The sequence below is a fragment of the Schistocerca americana genome, chromosome 9 (assembly GCF_021461395.2).
Source record: "Schistocerca americana isolate TAMUIC-IGC-003095 chromosome 9, iqSchAmer2.1, whole genome shotgun sequence".
Taxonomy (NCBI): Eukaryota; Metazoa; Arthropoda; class Insecta; order Orthoptera; family Acrididae; genus Schistocerca; species Schistocerca americana.
The window spans coordinates 108,425,215-108,444,143 of NC_060127.1; the positions used below are offsets into that span (position 1 = coordinate 108,425,215).

At 39.9% G+C, this 18,929-nt stretch overlaps 1 protein-coding gene across 1 annotated transcript in view; it reads left to right on the forward strand.

The window, feature by feature from the left end:
- The window catches only part of LOC124550927 (diphthine--ammonia ligase), a 139,034-nt gene that overhangs the window by 29,405 nt on the left and 90,700 nt on the right, over positions 1–18,929 (forward strand). The window contains exons 3-4 of the mRNA XM_047125723.1: positions 8,167–8,240; positions 16,768–16,951. Of these exons, the coding sequence (XP_046981679.1) occupies positions 8,167–8,240; positions 16,768–16,951 (258 nt within the window). The remainder of the gene's footprint in view (positions 1–8,166; positions 8,241–16,767; positions 16,952–18,929) is intronic.

Below are 18,929 nucleotides of genomic sequence, written 5' to 3' on the forward strand. Positions count from 1 at the left end.
GGGACAGGGAGCAATAATTGTTCCAAGAATCGCTGAAAGAGAGCAGGGGCGCTAGCAACCCCGAATGGCAAGCGTTGGTATTGATAGAGGCCGAAAGGCGTGTTAAGGACCAGAAACTGCCGGGAAGCAGTGTCGAGAGGAAGTTGATGATAAGCTTCTGACAGGTCAATTTTAGAAAAATACTGGCCTCCAGCAAGTTTAGTGAACAGTTCTTCAGGACGTGGGCATAGGGTAAGTGTCGATGAGGCATTGAGCATTTACAGTGGCTTTGAAATCGCCACAGAGACGAATATCACCATTTGGCTTAGCAACGACAACGACAGGAGAGGACCACTCACTGGAAGTGACAGGAAGCAAGACCCCTGAAGTAGTGAGACGATCCAACTCCCGTTTTACCCAATCACGAAGGGCCACAGGAATGGGCCGAGCCCGAAAAAACTTAGGCCGAGCAGTGGGTTTGAGCGTGATATGAGCTTCAAAGTCGTTTGCACGGCCTAACCCAGGAGAAAAAAGGGACGGAAATGTTGTTGACAAGGAATCCAGTTGAGCATAAGGAATAGCATCAGAGACAATATTGACAGAGTCATCTATGGAGAACCCAAAAACGCGAAAGGCATCGAAACCAAAAAGATTTTCTGCATTGCTCTGGTCAACCACAAATATGGGAACAGTGCGAACGACGGATTTGTAAGATACCTCAGCACTAAACTGTCCCAAGAGAGAAATCTTCTGTTTATTGTACGTTCGTAATTGCCGAGTGACAGGTGACAGGAGTGGAGAACCCAACTGAAGATACATCTGAGAATTAATTATAGTGGCAGCAGAACCGGTATCCACTTGCATGCGAACATCTCGAACAAGGACCCTGAAAGGGAAGAAGTGCAATTGACAGACAACACAGAATCAGAATCAGCGTCATGTTCATGAACATCATGTATGCGGTCGGATTTGCAAACGGAAAACACATGACCTTTCTTTTTGCAATTGTGACACACAGCCCAACGTTGGGGACAATCCTCGTGTGAATGTTTCGTAAAACACCGCGGACATAAAGGAAGTTGCTGGGGGTTTTGCTGCAGTTTCTTAGCGGGTTGTTTACGGCTAGGCTGAGGCTGCGCGTGGGAGCGCACTGCGGCCACGTCGGCCGGCGGGGACACGCCGCATGCATCGTCAACTGCGCACAGAGGTTGTATTTCCCCGACATCACCCCACGCCTCTATTTGTGTCCCAGCGGTGCGAGAAATTTCAAAAGACTGCACAATGGAGAGAACTTCATCTAGAGTCAGATTCGCCAACTGAAGGGCACATTGCCGAACTTCTTTGTCGGGCGCCGACCGGATAATAGCATCCCGTACCATGGAATCGGCATAGGATTCTTTGTGAACGTCAGTAACAAATTGACACTTTCGACTGTGGCCGTGAAGTTCAGCAGCCCAAGCCCAATAGGATTGATTCGGTTGTTTTTGACAACGATAAAAGGCAACACGAGAAGCTACCACATGCGTTTGCTTTTGAAAATAGACAGACAGAAGTGAGCACATTTCAGCAAAGGACAAAGACGCAGGATCCTTCAAAGGAGCCAATTGCGACAACAACCGATACATTTGAGGTGAAATCCAGGAAAGGAACAGAGACTTACATGGTTGTTCGTCTGTGACATGAAATGCCAAGAAGTGCTGTCGAAGACGTTTTTCATAATCAGACCAGTCTTCCGCCGTCTCGTCATAAGGAAGAAAAGGAGGTACAGCCAACGACAAGAAACGCCCCGCATTTGACGCCGCGACGAAATCGTGAATCGCCGATGTTAGAAGCGTTTGCTGTTCAAGGAGATTTTGCAATAGTTGCTCGACAGTAGCCATGGAACCCTGTGGGTCAATGATGAAAAGGAAAAATCCCATCCTCATCGCCAATTGTTATAACATCAAGTTTAACATATATATTTCAGAACGACACAACACATATAAGTCACAGAGTAAGTTGACAAGCAAGACATGTGTACACGTTAGCATTCGAATGAGCACTGAGTCCCAGTCTGGCGGCCGCTGCTCGGCTGGCCGCTTAGGTGGCGCAGCTGCTGCATGGGTGGCAGACAACGCTGCACGTAGAGGACGCGCGTAATTGCGCGGTGGCGCTTTGAATGATTGGCGAGTCACAACACTATGTTCATCCAGTGTTTGAGAATAAGAGTACTTAGTGACTTGCAACAAGATTTAATCGTAATTTCAAACTGTTTCTCACTAACATGCTTAAGGACATATATTTAATACATTTGGGGCTAACTCATGTTTAATTTAATCAGAGGTTTGAAGTTGCTTTATGCATGTGAGTTCGATTCTTTAAAGAATCGGGGCTTTAATGGTACAGTGGAAGACACATGAGTAGCTTTGAGGGATGAAATTTTGAAGGCAGCAGAAGATTAAAGAGGTGAAAAGATGAGGCCAAGTAGAAATCCTAAGATAACATGAAAGACTGAATTGAATTGATAAAGATGAAACAAGCAAAAGAGAATGTAGAGGAGAAGTGCAAAGCTATCTAAGTGTACTTCATTGTGGAAAAGATATGTGGCCCCTGTACGAAAATCGAAGAAACCTCTGGAGAAGATGTAAGCATCTGTATGAATAACACAAGCTCAGATGGCAACCCCATACTAAGCAAAGGAGGGAAAACTGAAAGGTGGAAGAAATATATAGGAGGCCTATACAAATGAAAGAAATTTCCAAAGACTATGTTATGGAAAGGGGCGTGGATGTAGGTGAAGATGCAGATATGTTACTGCGAGAAGAATTTAATGGAGCACTAAAAGACTTGAAGCAGATTGGAGTAGACGACATTCTCTCAGAATTAATGAGATACTTTCTAGAGCAAGCCATGTCAGAATAATGTCACCAGCTTTGCAATGCATGTTAAGCAAGTGGAGCACCGTCAGATTACAAGAAGAACATAATAATTCCTGTTCCATAGAAGGTTGATACTGACAGGTATGATTACTACTGAACCATCAGTCAGAACTGGAAAATACTGACACGAATTATTTACAGATGCATGCAAATGCTGGTAGAAGCTGACTTTTGGAAATATTTTGTTCTTTGTTGTCTAATTACATGAATGAGTTTGCGGTATTTCAGTTACACTAAATAAAAAATTTTAGTTAAAGACATATATTTTGCTAGCAAGGTCTGAGGCATGATGACATCTGCCTACTGGATCGTCTAGTAGTCCCATATAATGTCTTACACCATTCAAAAGCTAAACATGTTTGCAATCATCTAAATCTGATTAAGTTCCAAAAATAACACAAGTTCAGAGCCACTGCCACTTTCCACGGCAGATTTTGCCGTAATCACTGTTAGATTTGGAACTCGTGGACAAGACAGGAACTGAGATTGAAAGAAGGAAAGCAAAAGCAGAATGCTTAACTCTGTTTTCAAATCTTCCTTCACAAAGAAAAACATGGGAGTATTGCCATAATTCAATTCTTGTACCTCTGAATAGTCATGTGAAGTAGATATTAGTGCCAGTGGCATTGAGAAACAGCTGAAATCATTAAAATTGAACAAAGCTACAGGGCCTGATGGAATCTCTATCAGATTCTTTACCCAATTACAGCCACTCTGTTAACTATAATCTATCGTAGATACTGTGCTCAGTAATTGGAAGAAAGCACAAGTCACACCCATCTAGAAGAGGAATAGTAGAAGTGATCCACAAAACTACCGTCCAATATTCTTGACGTTGATTTGTTGCGGAATCATAGGACATATTTTGAGCTCAAATGTAATAAGGTATCTCGAGCAGAATAACCTCCTCCATGTCAACCAGCATAGATTTTGAAAACTTAAATCATGTGAAACTCAACTCTCACTTTTCTCACATGACATACAGAAAGCAATGGATTGAGGCAGTCAGTTAGACACAGTACTTCTTAATTTCTGACAAGAAGTTGACTGTGTACCACACCTACACTTGTAATCAAAAGTACAGTTGTATGGGGTATCAGATGACATACGTGACTGGATTGAGAATTTCCTGGTACGGACACAGCACATTACCTCAGATGGAGGGTCATCGACAAATGCGTAAGTAACTTTGAATATATCCCAGAGAAGTGTTTTGGATCCCTTGCTGTTCATGTTGGATATTAGTGATCTTGTGAACTTAGTACCAACCTCAGACTTATTGCAGATGATGCAGATACCACAACAGAGTTCAGTGTGAATGAAGCTGTACAAATATGCAGTCAGAGCTTGATAAGATATCAAAGTGGTGCAAAGATTGGCAATGTGCTTTAACTGTTCATAAATCCAAAACTGTGCACTTCACAAAATGAATGAAAAAAATACTTAATATTCTATGAATAAAATCTTAGTTAATCACAGGTGGAATATGTAAACTTATACAAAAACTTGAGTGTAACACTTAATAGGGACATTTTATTCACACGAAGTAATGGCCGCTATCGACAGGGGATCTCAGGTTGATTCCGTATTTCTGGATTTCCGGAAAGCTTTTGACACCGTTCCTCACAAGCGACTTCTAATCAAGCTGCGGGCCTATGGGATATCATCTCAGTTGTGCGACTGGATTCGTGATTTCCTGTCAGGAAGGTCGCAGTTCGCAGTAATAGACGGCAAATCATCGAGTAAAACTGAAGTGATATCAGGTGTTCCCCAGGGAAGCGTCCTGGGACTTCTGCTGTTCCTGATCTATATAAATGACCTGGGTGACAATCTGAGCAGTTCTCTTAGGTTGTTCGCAGATGATGCTGTTATGTACCATCTAGTAAGGCCATCCGAAGACCAGTATCAGTTGCAAAGCGATTTAGAAAAGTTTGCTGTATGTTGTGGCAGGTGGCAGTTGACGCTAAATAACGAAAAGTGTGAGGGGATCCACATGAGTTCCAAAAGAAATCCGTTGGAATTCGATTACTCGATAAATAGTACAATTCTCAAGGCTGTCAATTCAACTAAGTACCTGGGTGTTAAAATTACGAACAACTTCAGTTGGAAAAACCACATAGATAATATTGTGGGGAAGGCGAGCCAAAGATTGCGTTTCATTGGCAGGACACTTAGAAGATGCAACAAGTCCACTAAAGAGACAGCTTACACTACACTCGTTCGTCCTCTGTTAGAATATTGCTGCGCGGTGTGGGAACCTTACCAGGTGGGATTGATGGAGGACATCAAAAGGGTGCAAAAAAGGGCAGCTCGTTTTGTATTATCACGTAGTAGGGGAGAGAGTGTGGCAGATATGATACGCGAGTTGGGATGGAAGTCATTAAAGCAAAGACTTTTTCGTGGCGGTGAGATCTATTTACGAAATTTCAGTCACCAACTTTCTCTTCCAAATGCGAAAATATTTTGTTGAGCCCAATCTACATAGGTAAGAATGATCATCAAAATAAAATAAGAGAAATCAGAGCTCGAACAGAAAGGTTTAGGTGTTTGTTTTTCCCGCGCGCTGTTCGGGAGTGGAATGGTAGAGAGATAGTATGATTGTGGTTTGATGAACTCTCTGCCAAGCACTTAAATGTGAATTGCAGAGTAATCATGTAGATGTAGATGTAGAAGTGGAACGGTCATGTAGGCTTACTCTTTGGTAAAGCAGGTCACATAGTTGCGTTTATTTGTAGAAAACTAGGCAAATGCAGTCAGTCTACAAAGGAAATTGCGTACAAATCACTTGTGCGACCCGTCCTAGAATTTTACTCACATCTGTGGGATCTGTACCAAACAGGACTAGCAGAAGATACTGAATATATACAGAGAGGGGCAGCACAAATGCTTGTTTGACCCATGAGAGAGTGTCACTGAGCTGTTGAAACAACTGAACTGGCAGATTTTTGAAAATCGACAAAAACTATCCTGACAAGGTCAGCTGACAGTGTTTCAAAAACCGGATTTAAGTGATGACTCCAGGAATATACTACAACCCCTACATAACACTCGCATAGGAGTCGTGAGGATAAGATTAGATTAATTACAGTGTGCACAGAGCATTTAAACAATAACTGGTACAGCTGGATGTACACTCTACCATGCACCTCACAGTGGTTCACAGAGAGTAGATGTAGATGTAAAACTTTGACTACCTACTTTTGTTACCTTATTTTTTCTCTACAGAACGATATACAGCATGGATTAATAAACTCACTATTTAACAATTCCATGTAATTTACCCTAATTTGCAGTATGACACTTATATGTGTAAATGAGCGGATACATATTGCGTAAGAATTATAGTGTCTATATAGTGGAGATGCTGAGTCGCAGATAGGCACAACAAAAGGACACCCACAATTACAGCTTTCGCCCATTTGCCTTCGTCAACAATTGCGCGCGTGCGCGCGCGCACACACACACACACACACACACACACACACACACACACATGCAAATGCAGCTCACACACACGACTGCAGTCTCAGGCTAATATTTTTACATTCCATCCTGGTTTTTCCATTGTTTAATTATAGTGTGCGTATATTTTTCTAAATTTCTAACCATCAACATTTTCTACAAGCCTTAATTAGCCATTCCAGTTTATCTGAATCAATAAAATGCAGCTTTACCAATTTTCAAAGGATTATAGAGTATTCAAAACAACAGTTCATTCTCACAACTGGTATAAGTAGACAGACATTGGCCAATATTGGTAGTTCGCTGTTAGAAAGCCACGCATAAGACCTGTGTCGAGTGCACTCCTTGTGTCAGCTCACGCCACAGTCGTACATGCTTTGTACGTGAAAATATGCACACCGCTAACAGGAAGACTCATTAATAATAGTATTTAAAGACTTTCAAGCGGTTATAATACCTCAAATTAAGGAACATTTTAATTGAACTGTGTTGTGATTGTTAAAAAGTGAGGAATGTTACTGTCATTGAAATGAGCTATTGTTGGACATGTTAGTTCTGTTTATGGGCTGACTTAATTGAATTACTACAGTGTATTTTTTATCTAATAAATTACTACTAGGTTGTGCTAAGTGTGCACTGTGACATTTTCGTGTAAATGTGGAGTTTGTTTCATTTTGCAACATTTAAATAGTTAACTTAACCACTGGACTGTGACTGTTGGATATTGCAAGTGCCGATCTGGTTCAGTGAGCTGATAAATTTTTGTAGTTGACAACCTAATCACATTTCTCAATAAATGAACTTAGCGGAGAATAAATGTGTATGTTAGTGCAATCTAAATGGTGTCGTGTCCATCTTCAAGCAAACACCATCCCACCCTCATTTAGGCTTTCAGTTTTGCGGTGATCAGGAGTGGTGCTAGCGAGGAGACACTGCGAGAATCAGGTCAGTATCGCCATAAGCTCTTCAACAAAACCAAAAAGAATTTTCAGTCAGTGACTGACAGGAAAAGCCTTGTTCTTTCACTTTTGGGGTGCAAAAGTGATAATTTTGGAGCATTATATGGAAAGGGTATTAACAGTGACCAGTAATTTGTATTCAAATATGCTTCGAAATCACCTTCACTCTCCAGTCCAGAGCAACGATGTGGACTGTGACTGCAGGTGTTTTGTTACAACACAGCAGTGCTCATCCCTGTACTTCTCATTCAGACATGGCAGCAATGTAGGCTGTGAAACTGGAATGTCTTGAACACCCACATTACTCACCAGACCTACCACTGAGTGATTTTTCATATGTTCAGACTGCCCAAGGAAGCATTGGGAAGCAAGCATCTCAGAAGTGATGAAGAGCTGAAAACTGCAGTGCACGAATGTCTGCATCCTTGACAAAAAGAATTCATCTCAGTAAATTATTATTATTTTTCATTTGAATCAACCCCATAGAAGTGAATTTGAAATGTATTTAAAAAATTGTGGATCCATCTAAAGTTGGCTGTTACTTTTGTATTGGGGAAATTAAGTAATGTGCTGTGTCTGGGTTTGTTGATAAGGGAAACGATAAATCGGCAACCTCGCATCACCACAGGAAGCCAAGTAATAAGCACTTAATTAGAGTTAGTGATTTAGCCAACAGATTTTTAACCTACCGTATGATCAAAACGCGTGTGTAAGGCACAATATTATTACAAAAAACTTCAGTGATTCTGTGTGAACACTGCTTTGTTACTACATCGTATGTTTTCAGTACATTTGAGATTTCAGGTTTGAATTTTATCATGTGGTAAATGTTACACTTGTTTTTTCAGGAGGAAATGAATGTAGAGGCGGTGGCTGTTGGGGCTATACTGTCGGACTACCAACGGATACGTGTGGAGAATGTGTAAGTCAGTTTTCAGTTTTGACATTCTGAAAATTTTCCGTGGGCTTATAACTGGGTATCATTTTTGATCCTATCAGTTCCCTATTTCTTATGATGTTGTCCATTTCTAGATTTTTATTTAATGATAATGACACTTTTCTTATTTTCTCCCTAAATGAGTAATTTGAACCTCAGTTAGGGAGATACATGAAGCTTGAATGATAAATAATGCTTTTGTGGACAGTATAGTGTCTGGGTGGGTATACTATAGTAAATGAAACACAGGAAGTTTATCTAGAATGTTCTCTTAAACTGCATTCTTATTATTTAATGAGATCGTCAGATTACTGGAGACACTTTTGACAATGAAGAATGTGATTCATAAAGCTGTCACAGAAGAATGCAAATTTCTGTTTATGCAACCAGGATCTTGCCATCATCTGGATTTCTTCATTGAAGTCACAGCGGTATCCCAAAAGGTCTTAATTTATTTTGGGGAACAGAAAAAAATTCACAAGGCATCAAATTTTGTAGTTCCAGGACATCAACTTTACATTATATACCCACAGTGAGAGAGTGGTAATGGCAGTACAGCCATTATCATAAACTATTACACTTCTTCAATAAATTGGAACTGTAGCAACTCCTGCTGCTGTTAGGAACTGGATAACCACACGCCCCTTCAATTCCATTGCTGAGCTCCCCTCACACTGCTCCCGCTCAGCCACAATAACTGCAACCAGTTACAGAATTCACATTATCCAAAATGTGGAAGTGGACACTCGATGGTGCGAGACAACACAGGAGTGTGTCCTGCGTTATGCACCTTAACGGAAACAGAGACACTACGAGTGATGTTTCATCATTGGCACCAATTTAATTACTTGTCGTACTGGGCAGTACTACAATAGTTACGTCTATGTGATTCCATAAATTCTTTGACAGTCAGTTACTTTCCTCTCGAAATTGAAGGTATATAGTGTCAAAGGCTTCAGTTTTCATAGAGAATGAGGCCCCTATCACGTGGTGAGAGGTAAACTATCTGTGAATTCTAATCTGTGCCCAATGTCTCGTTGAAGAAATTTTGTGAGATTGCTGTAAAACTGGCTTGATGGGAAATCCCCTAATAATGTACACTACTCAGCTTGTGGTTAATGTGATTTGTTACACAATCATTACCTCTGTTAACCCTATGATGAACAGCTTCAGCTCTTACAGAAGACATTTTGGACTTTTTCACAGGCAGGCACTTCCTGTGAGTGAAAGTGGCAATTACAGAGCACGTTGATGTATGAAGTCTAACAAATGAATATTCCAGAGTTGGTATCAAATTACACTGTTAATGAACACAGTAAGTTTCACAGTTGATGATAATCCACAGGTGTCACTGAGGAATTAAAACTGTAATATAAAAAGGCAGTAGCCTTCCAATATTAAACAGTTAACAGATATGCGTGAACTGAACTTTGATTGAAAAGGATCACAGAAATATGACATACAAAATTACTCCTACTTTCATTCATAGATGTTGTGCATATGTATGCTGACGATTGACTTGTTACATACTTACTGTTATTGTGGTAGCTTACACGAGTCTTTTGGATGGACGTTGTTCGTGTGCTTTTGGAGCTTGACTGAAGAGTTTGAGTTAGGGTTGGCCTTATAAAGACTAGTGTGTCAACATTATAGTACTTTAGAAACTATGTAAAGATTTGACAAACTGTGAGGTTAGATTTTTGCAACTGGTCTGAGTTATATATATCCACAATAATTTGATTCACATAATAAGCTGCGAGTTAAGGAAGCACAAAATATGATAGAATTATTTATTGTGTCTACGCTGTGAATTCTGTAATTACAAGTACGGCAGCCATATTTAACCTTGTAATCATTTGTGATAATTTATGCAAATTCTTAATTGATGATTTAATTAATTAGTGAAGGGTGTCATTTGGTCCAGGAGAGTTAGATCAACAAAAGTATAAAGGCAAAAGTTCGAATCTAACAAGTACAATGGCTAAATCTGCAATAGGAAAGCTAAGTGTTTCCAAACCAGTAACAATTATCTTTTAAGTTCATTAGTTTGATGAAAATTAGAACATGTTACTGTATAAAGTCTGGAGTCTTATTTTTCTAATAAGTAGTGTCAGTTTTTCTAAGATTACCTGTTAGCTCATCCCACATCTTCTCTTACATGTCACTTTGATAGGTTCAATTTCTCATTAGTTTTAATCAACAAAGTTTCTAATAAAACTGAATATACTATTACAATTGGTGGATCAAACATTATTATAGGAATAATGCATTTGTATGAAACATAGTGTGAATAATGTTGGGACTGAAATAAAAAGAAACAACTGACTTCAGTGAAACTTTTTTTATTTTGCAGTATAGTTCACTAATTCACTTGGTCCAATGAGGTTCCAATGCTTTTATCCCACCTCGAAAATTAGATCCCTCCAGCCCTCAAAAACATCCATCAGCTTTGATTGTTAGTTCTTTGCTAAATAGAATCTCTGTCCACCGAGGAAAATTTCGAGTTTAGGGAAGAAATGTAAGTCTGATTGAGCCAAATCGGGCAAATAACATGGGTGTGGCAATAATTCTTGTCATACTTTGTACATTTTTGCCACGGCAGCGACACTTCTGTATAGGTGCACATCTTCTACGTGAAATAGGACTTTCTTCCTTACCGAACCTGGCCTGTTTTCTTGTATCTTTTACCGTAGCCAGTCCAACAGGTTAGGGTGTATTATCCCATAATTGTTTGACCTGCAGGAAGGCAATTTATCAGCAGAATACCTTTTGCATCCCAGAAAACTGATGCCGCGACCTTTCCAGCTGAGCTTTTGCTTTCTTTGGTGATGAATACACGTGTCCATAGCTTTTACTGTTGTTTTATCTCTGGAGCATAGTAATGGATATAAGTTTCATCTGTGGTCACAAACCAACTTGTCAGTTGCTTTGAAGATGAGCAAAAACACTGTTTGGCCATTTCCATTGAGGTGCACTTCCAATCTTGCATTAAGAACTGTGGCACCCATCTAGCGGCTTCCATCTTCATAAATCATTACACAGGAACAACAACAGGGAAATGTCCATACCAGAGATCTCTACCTTGAGCACTTATGCATCATGTGTTTACTCATAAAGGATGACCTATTGTTACATGGGAACCTCATTGCACAAGCTCTGACATCTGGTGGCGATTCTGTGAACTTTTCAAACTGCTCTCATACTACATACTTGTGATGTGAATAGCCATGTTTATATGACAATTAAGAAAGAAAAAATAATAATAAATGTTTATGATGATCAGCTGCAATCCCAAAATCTCTTTGAGCAAAATAATAATTATTAACAGGAGTGCAATTAGCCAGTGAGGTGGTTCCAGCTTGCTCTTTTATAATGGGTGGTGTGCGCCTGGATCCAGTGAGCCACTCATTACAGCTGGTCTTTGTTGCACAGAGCTGTTGTTTATCGTATGGAAGCTGTTTTGATGGTGTCATGTTGTTGTAGAGCTATACAGTTGCAAAGTACGGTATTTCGCTTAGAGGATCTAGATGTGATTGGTGTTCTCATTACAAAGAAACACAAAATGCAGAAGAAAGTTCTAACTCTTTTCTCTTCATGAACTTCACATTAGAAGGAAGTTCTGACCCTTCTCCCTCCACGAACTTGGCATTCAGAGAAAGAAATTATAAACAAACATTCGATTTATCTAGCCTTCACCCATTGTGAGGGACCACAGCTCACATATGCCATTCTCATACATTCATCTTTCGGCGTAGTGTCAGATGACCACTGTTACTGTATCGTTATGCGTCAGAGGTGACACTTACAGCCGTATTTATAGGTCTTATTTTATTCACAATTTATTTTGATGTTAGGTTAAGCTATCTTCAGGCTTCTGAATATGGTAAATGTAGCATTTGTCATGACTGTGCGCACATTATCATACTATCTGTAGGTGCTTTTAAAACAGATCATATATATGTTACATTAAACTAACACAATTCCAGTTTGCATGTGTAAAAAAAGTGGTAAAAGTGATAAAAAACTTAACAATAGACAGGAGCCACAAATGGTATCTATATTATATCTTATTTGTGATTATTCGTCTAGTATCAGTCGGCCCACAACATTGCAATAAAGCCATTCAGGGTGAAACTTCCTGGCAGAGTAAAACTGTTTGCTGGATCGAGATTAAAACTCTGGACCTGTATCGAGGGCAAGTGCTCCATCGACTGAGCTATGTGAGTGTGACTCACGACAGTTTCTCACAGCTTTACTTCTGCCAGTATCTCTTCTCCTACCTCAACAAACTTCATAGAAGTTCTCCTGCAAAACTTGCGGGACATGGTTTAGCCTTAGCCTGAGGAATGTTTCCAAAATGAGATTTTGACTGTGCAATGGACTGTGCACTGATACAAAACTTCCTGGCAGATTAAAACTATGCGCCGGGCCGAGATTCGAGCTCGGGACTGAATTCGAGTCTCGGTTGCACACACAATTTTAATCTGCCGACACTGCACACTCTGGTGCAGAGTGAAAATTTCATTCTGGAACCACTCAAAGTGATCAGATGCACGTGAGATTATTCAGTAGGGTGTAAAACCATGTTGGGCTAGTCATTGTTTAACTGTATGTTAAAACAATTTAACTACCTTGGCTGCGTATTACACTTCTGTCTTGTAATACATTCCGGTACCACCCCATTTAAGTGATGTGTTCTGTTCCACAGTGTCTGAACAGTTCTGTGTCACTGTCACAAGATGAGGACTACAGCTCACCCCCCCCCCCCCCCCCCCCGGCCCCCTCCCCCCTCCCCCCTTCTAAGGTTGATGCAGCCCAATATGAGTCTCCATCTTACTGAATAATACCATGTACTTTGGATCACTTTATGTGGCTTCACTGCTGTTACTTATTAATACCTCTGTTGTTACTATGCTTTAGGATGGACACTGTCCATAGCTCTTGACTTTGGCCAAGGTACTTTGATGGTTACATGTTCATACGAAAACGGGAATTGTTTTGTTTAATGGAATTGATGTACAAACAGTTTTAAAGGTAACTATAGATAGTTTGATACTACATTTCATACAATTATGACAAAAGATATGTTTACTGTACAGGGGACTGAAGATGGCATATTGTAACACCGAAATCAGCTGTAAATACAATAAAACCTATGAATACAATGAAAGTGTTGTCTGTAATGCATAAAGATGCTGTTTGTGTTTGTTACAGATGGAGCATTCTGTTTGTCTACAAATGAGATGCGTTCTCTTGCCAGAAGAGCTTTATCTTTGGAAGAGTGTGTTTAATTACTGTCTGTCTAGAGCAAGATGTCTTACTGAATGTACATTTGTGTCATTATCCAATAAGGGATGGATTTTTTTCACCGATCTTTCAATGCCTCTCTCAGGTTTGCAGAAGACGACATAATACGTTGTGCTGTGCTCAACAATTTTGTTCACACTCGTGACAGAGTAAAGTCTGGTGGTTTTAAAGATACAGAATATGGCTCGGCTAAAAATTTCAGCTGGAGTGTGGCAAAAATTGTTCACAATAACTTAACAGACTACTTCGTCAAGAGTGCTGGTGAATATGAAAAGCATTGTTCTCCAATTTTTTGCATCAAAAATTGTACAGCTCAAAGAAGAAAATTGTAAGTTGTTGTCATCACTTAGCAACAAATAAAAATGCAGGTACAGGTTATACATATATGTGCAGTAAATACTTTGCTAAAGATTAATAAAAATTATGGCAACTACCTCTTGAGTTGTAAACGTGCTAATATCCCCATTATATAATCTACATATGTCATTTGAGGTCTTAGCCTTTTTAAATTTGTTTACATACTCTGGTATGCAACAGTCCCACACTGCTGGCCTGTTCTGTACTTTTGTATCAAAAGGAGGAGATTAGTGTTTAACGTCCCGTCAGTAACAAGGTAATTAGAGACAGAGCACAAGCTCGGATTAGGGAAGGTTTGGGAAGGAAATTGGCCATGACCTTTCAGAGGAACCATCCTGGCATTTGCCTGAAACGATTTAGGAAAATCACGGAAAACCTAAATCAGGATTGCCGCAGATGGGTTTGAACCGTTGTCCTCCCGAATGCGAGTCCAGTGCGCTAACCACTGTACCACCCTGCTCGGTTTTGTATCAAAACTCTCTACATCGAATGTAGTCAGTGTTTTCTTCCCCATCTTCAGACATATTCAGAAAATCTTCTCTGCTCTGGCCACTTAATGATAATCAGTGCCCGGTGGTCAAAAATATTAGAGGCGTTGACTTGACAAAATATGTACCAAAACTGTGCACAAAGAGCACACCACTAGTGGCAAGTTGTTCACTGCCTCTTGTGTGAAAGTTCCCACGTGACACAAGTTATAAAGTGAGCAGCAGTGACTCTATTGATGGGCTTAACAGTGGCTGCAGTCAGCTGAAGACGAAACTCTGTACTTCTCATCAAAAAGGACATTTAAGATTCAATGCAGAGCTAATCACTTTAGCTCTTTGCATCTCGATGCAATGCCTCCTGCGTTAAAGTGCCCTTAACACGACATGTACTGAGGACATTTTAATACAACAGATCTGTCCAAAAGACTATTTTTGTGTAAGCACACATATAGCTTGTGGCTTGTAAGCTTACCATCCGGTTTTATGACTCTTAAGTCTCCTACATTTTCAGCTTCACCCGTCTTCTTCTTAGATTCTCTAAAAAGTTAATAATGATTTGACACAACACTGTCAAGTTTACTTTTCAGTTCCTTTAAATTTATTGCTACTAAACATATAATGATCAACTTGCTTCTAATATATTATAATATATAGATTTATCAACTCTGTTAGCTAAGCTACATAAGCTATGCTTATATGAGCAGGCTAGCAAAAATTCATAAGTTTCTAATTAGCTAGAGCAGATGTAACGTAATTACTCAGAATAACTTTGCTCTTTGATTGCTGGCTGCCGACCGACTTTGGAATTGTACACATTGAGTAATGACTACAGACTGGGTGACATAAGTTTATGCATTGAGTGACAGGTGGTGCTGACTGAATGAACGAACGGACTAACATAGTGTTTGTGTTGGTCGATTACTCACCGCTGGCTTCGTTTGTGACACAAATTTAAAGATGCGTGTAGAACAGATATTACAAAATGATAAAATACAAAGCTATTACATTTTAGGGCTACAAAACAGTAACTGTATTTTGGAAAAAGGTTTACATTTTAAGGTTCAAACATTGCAGATGATGGTAATGTTGAGTAGAGATAATTGCAGAAGTATGAAATTTTCTGAAAAAGTAAAAGTTTCTTTAAGGTAGAGCTTTCTTAAAACAAAGATTTGTTTGTGGAGTCAAATTTTGAAGTACATGTTATTTACGTGATTCACAAAAATGTGAATATTTCTTTAAATGGAATGTTTAATCAGAAACTAATTATACTGTTTTCATCAGTAGTATGGAAACTGTATATTGGATAATAAATTTTAGCAAAATACAGTGTGAATAGAAATTTAGCATTTTTATCTTATTGTGGTATATCCATTATGTGTAGGAAATTAAAGAGTGGGATTATAGAAAGTGCGGCCACTCCATCTAACTATATTCCAGCCTGATTGAGGTGGTAGTGGCTCCACACAATGTTTTAGAACTGTTGGTTTGTGTTGCTCTGTGGTATCCAGCCAGGTTTATGAAGCAACAGTCTACCTTAAAGTCATTGTTACCAATCAAGCCTTTGACCACTCATAGTTCAACAGTCTCAATTAGAACACAATCCTAAAATGACGAGGTCTGTCTTAATGCTCCTACTTGTGTGAAATATGAACAGACAAAAGTTTTAAGAGCAGACCTTGTTTTGGGATTGTCTTCTGAAGAATGCTCCTGAAGTACATGTGGCCAATGGCTCAATCGATAGACCCAGCACACAGTTGACCGGATGTCGGCGAGAGCAGCTTCTGCACCCAAAGGATGTGACAGAAGCACCGAGGGACCGGGGTTCACATCCGGCATTTGGCTGTCGCTTTCCCCCCGTCACTCTGTCTGGTGTGGTGTAAGGCCATATTGTGAGGGAAGGGGTGGGGAGTGAAAAGTGTATAAAGCAGGCACGACATACACTGAAGGCACTCGTATAGGTACCACCTGAAGACAGTGGCGATGACCACTGTCAAAATGTCATATTTTGCAAATGACTGCACCCGGCTGGACACCTGGGGAGACCAATATGAAGAGTTGATTCACCAGGAAATCTGCAGATCCCACATTAGTGTCAAAACCAGTTACACATCAGCACTGCCACCTGTCGGGCAGCACGGTGCACGGAAGCATCATTTTTTTGTTTGACCCTCGTAATGAAGATTTAGTGAAGAATGTGTTCGTCTGTTGGCAAGTAACAAATTGCCGGGCAGAAAAGGAGGGGAAGTGAGTTACAGTAGCACGAGACTGTGAGTGAACTTCGACAGAGGAAGGAAATATGCACAACGGATGCGGCGTATTTGTACGAGGTGTGTTAACCCGGGCCATGCCTGTGCCTGCAGGTGCTCGCGCCTGGGTCTGGTGGCCCTGGCTTACCTGTGGCGGCGCGACCAGGAGGAGTTGCTGCAGGAGATGATCGACTGCGCCGTGGAGGCCGTGGTGATCAAGGTGGCTGCACTGGGACTGCACCCCTCCGTGCACCTCGGTCTCACGCTCACCGACCTCCAGCCCAACTTCCTCAGAATGGTGAGCCACCATTACTTGCACAAGAGTACATATCCCGATACTGGATGTTCCCGGTAAATGCTTAATTTGAATTCCTCACCAGGTGCTTTGCGGGTCAAATTGTCTATTCTGCACAAATTTTCGGCAGTGGGACTCACTGCTGTGTTGTGGTGACTGCTGACGTAATATTTGGAGCGGTGCCACTTTTTCCTGTGACGAGTCTTTGAAACTGTCAGTGGCAGCAAGTTTGAAACCACGTTGACAGCTCTATTTGAGCTTGTGCTTACCTCAACTTACTTTGTTTGATTGCAACTACTGTGAACAGATGAACCGTGTGGTTCTGGGAAGACCACTTTTATCTACGAACCAAATTTATATACAGGAGAATTTGAAGATATTATTTTGGTACAGGCCAACTTGCAACCAGCGTGTTTCTACTACTATATTGGCTATACTGGAGAGGCATTTGTCTTATGACCACGTGGACAAGAAACTGTAAAAGGGTTTCTTCGTCATAAGAATTTTTCATCCCGGCAGAAGGTTCACTGTGGATGGAGAACAGTGAAAAATAACAGTATATCGTCCCTCTCTCTTCCTTGTTATTAAAATGTTTTGATTTTAATGTAAGATGTGGTCGGGATTGTTGGAAAAAACTTAAAGGATATTTAATACGCTGTTGGTGTTTTGTATATTCTACACCCTCATAAATTCAGCTTACATACAAGCCGCCGATAATCGAAATTGCTATGCTGGCACAAATGTTACTAAAAATGGGTACAGTTTTGCCTGTAATGGTTTAATTGCATTATCTAAACTCGCGGCTAGCTCAAAGGTAATCAGAAGTAGTGTGAAACTATTACTGTTGTTGCCCGTTAAATTAACTGTTGCAAAAAGAGAGGCGATATAACCACCTATGTAGTCTTAAGGATTTGTACTCGTGATAAATGATTTTACATTGATATCATACTGGCTTCATTTTAAGTCAATAATTTCCTTGACAAAAAGAATTTTAATTGCAAACTCAAAAATATCCTGAAGCAGACCTAAGTCTTGTGCCTACTGCAGTTAAATCTATCCATGCAATTCTGTAAAAATTCCGATACAATTAACTTTCAAAATATTAATGCTTCACAGTTATCATCAATATTCAAAGTATTTATTATGTTAACTTGAGAACGAAGCCCAATATTTAATATTCTAATTAAATTTCACATAATAGCCACCTGTGCAACATTATGACAAAAGAAAACCAGATGGGGACTCTTCTACACAACTCATTTTAAATAATTACTTTTCATTTAAATATTTCCACAGGGAGGAGAGGTTTTAAATAAGAACAGGAGAAATTAACTTTTTAAAATATATTGCAACATAAAATATGTACATCAAATACTTTGTGCATCAGAACAGCTACGCGACTTAATTCTTCAGCACCAGAGACAAAAGTAATCTTTGATCTTCGAACCGAGTCTTTTTTAACCTTAATGAGATAAGATGTCTGAGGTTACAAAGAATGTTTTTATGTTGTACAGTTACTGTTTGATACTAAAATACATATTTTATTAACATTTTAGCACAAAAAATATCGTACTATCGAGTTGTAGGTTTTATAGTTATTTGTCATATTAGATATAGTTTTTATCGACAGAAATATACTCAGTTTTGTACTTTCTTTACACTTCACATTTACGCGTCTGGTATAGGTTTAGTTTAACACTTGTAGGGCTTTCCAGGAGATGTCACAATGGTGATGGCATGGAATCTTGTAGTGTTTGAATCCTGGTCTGGCACACGATTTTAATCTGCCAGGAAGATTATAAAACAGTAGATTCCATCTTGGGAGGCACAGGCTACTGTGTGTGGAGTACCGAGCTCACATTAGAGCGCCACATGTAAAGCAAGTGAGGGCACAGTGACAGGCTGAGCCTGCAGAGTGCTGCCCCGCTCCCAAAATGAGCCGGACTGTCACTCCTCAGCAGTCACCTGAAAGACGCACCGA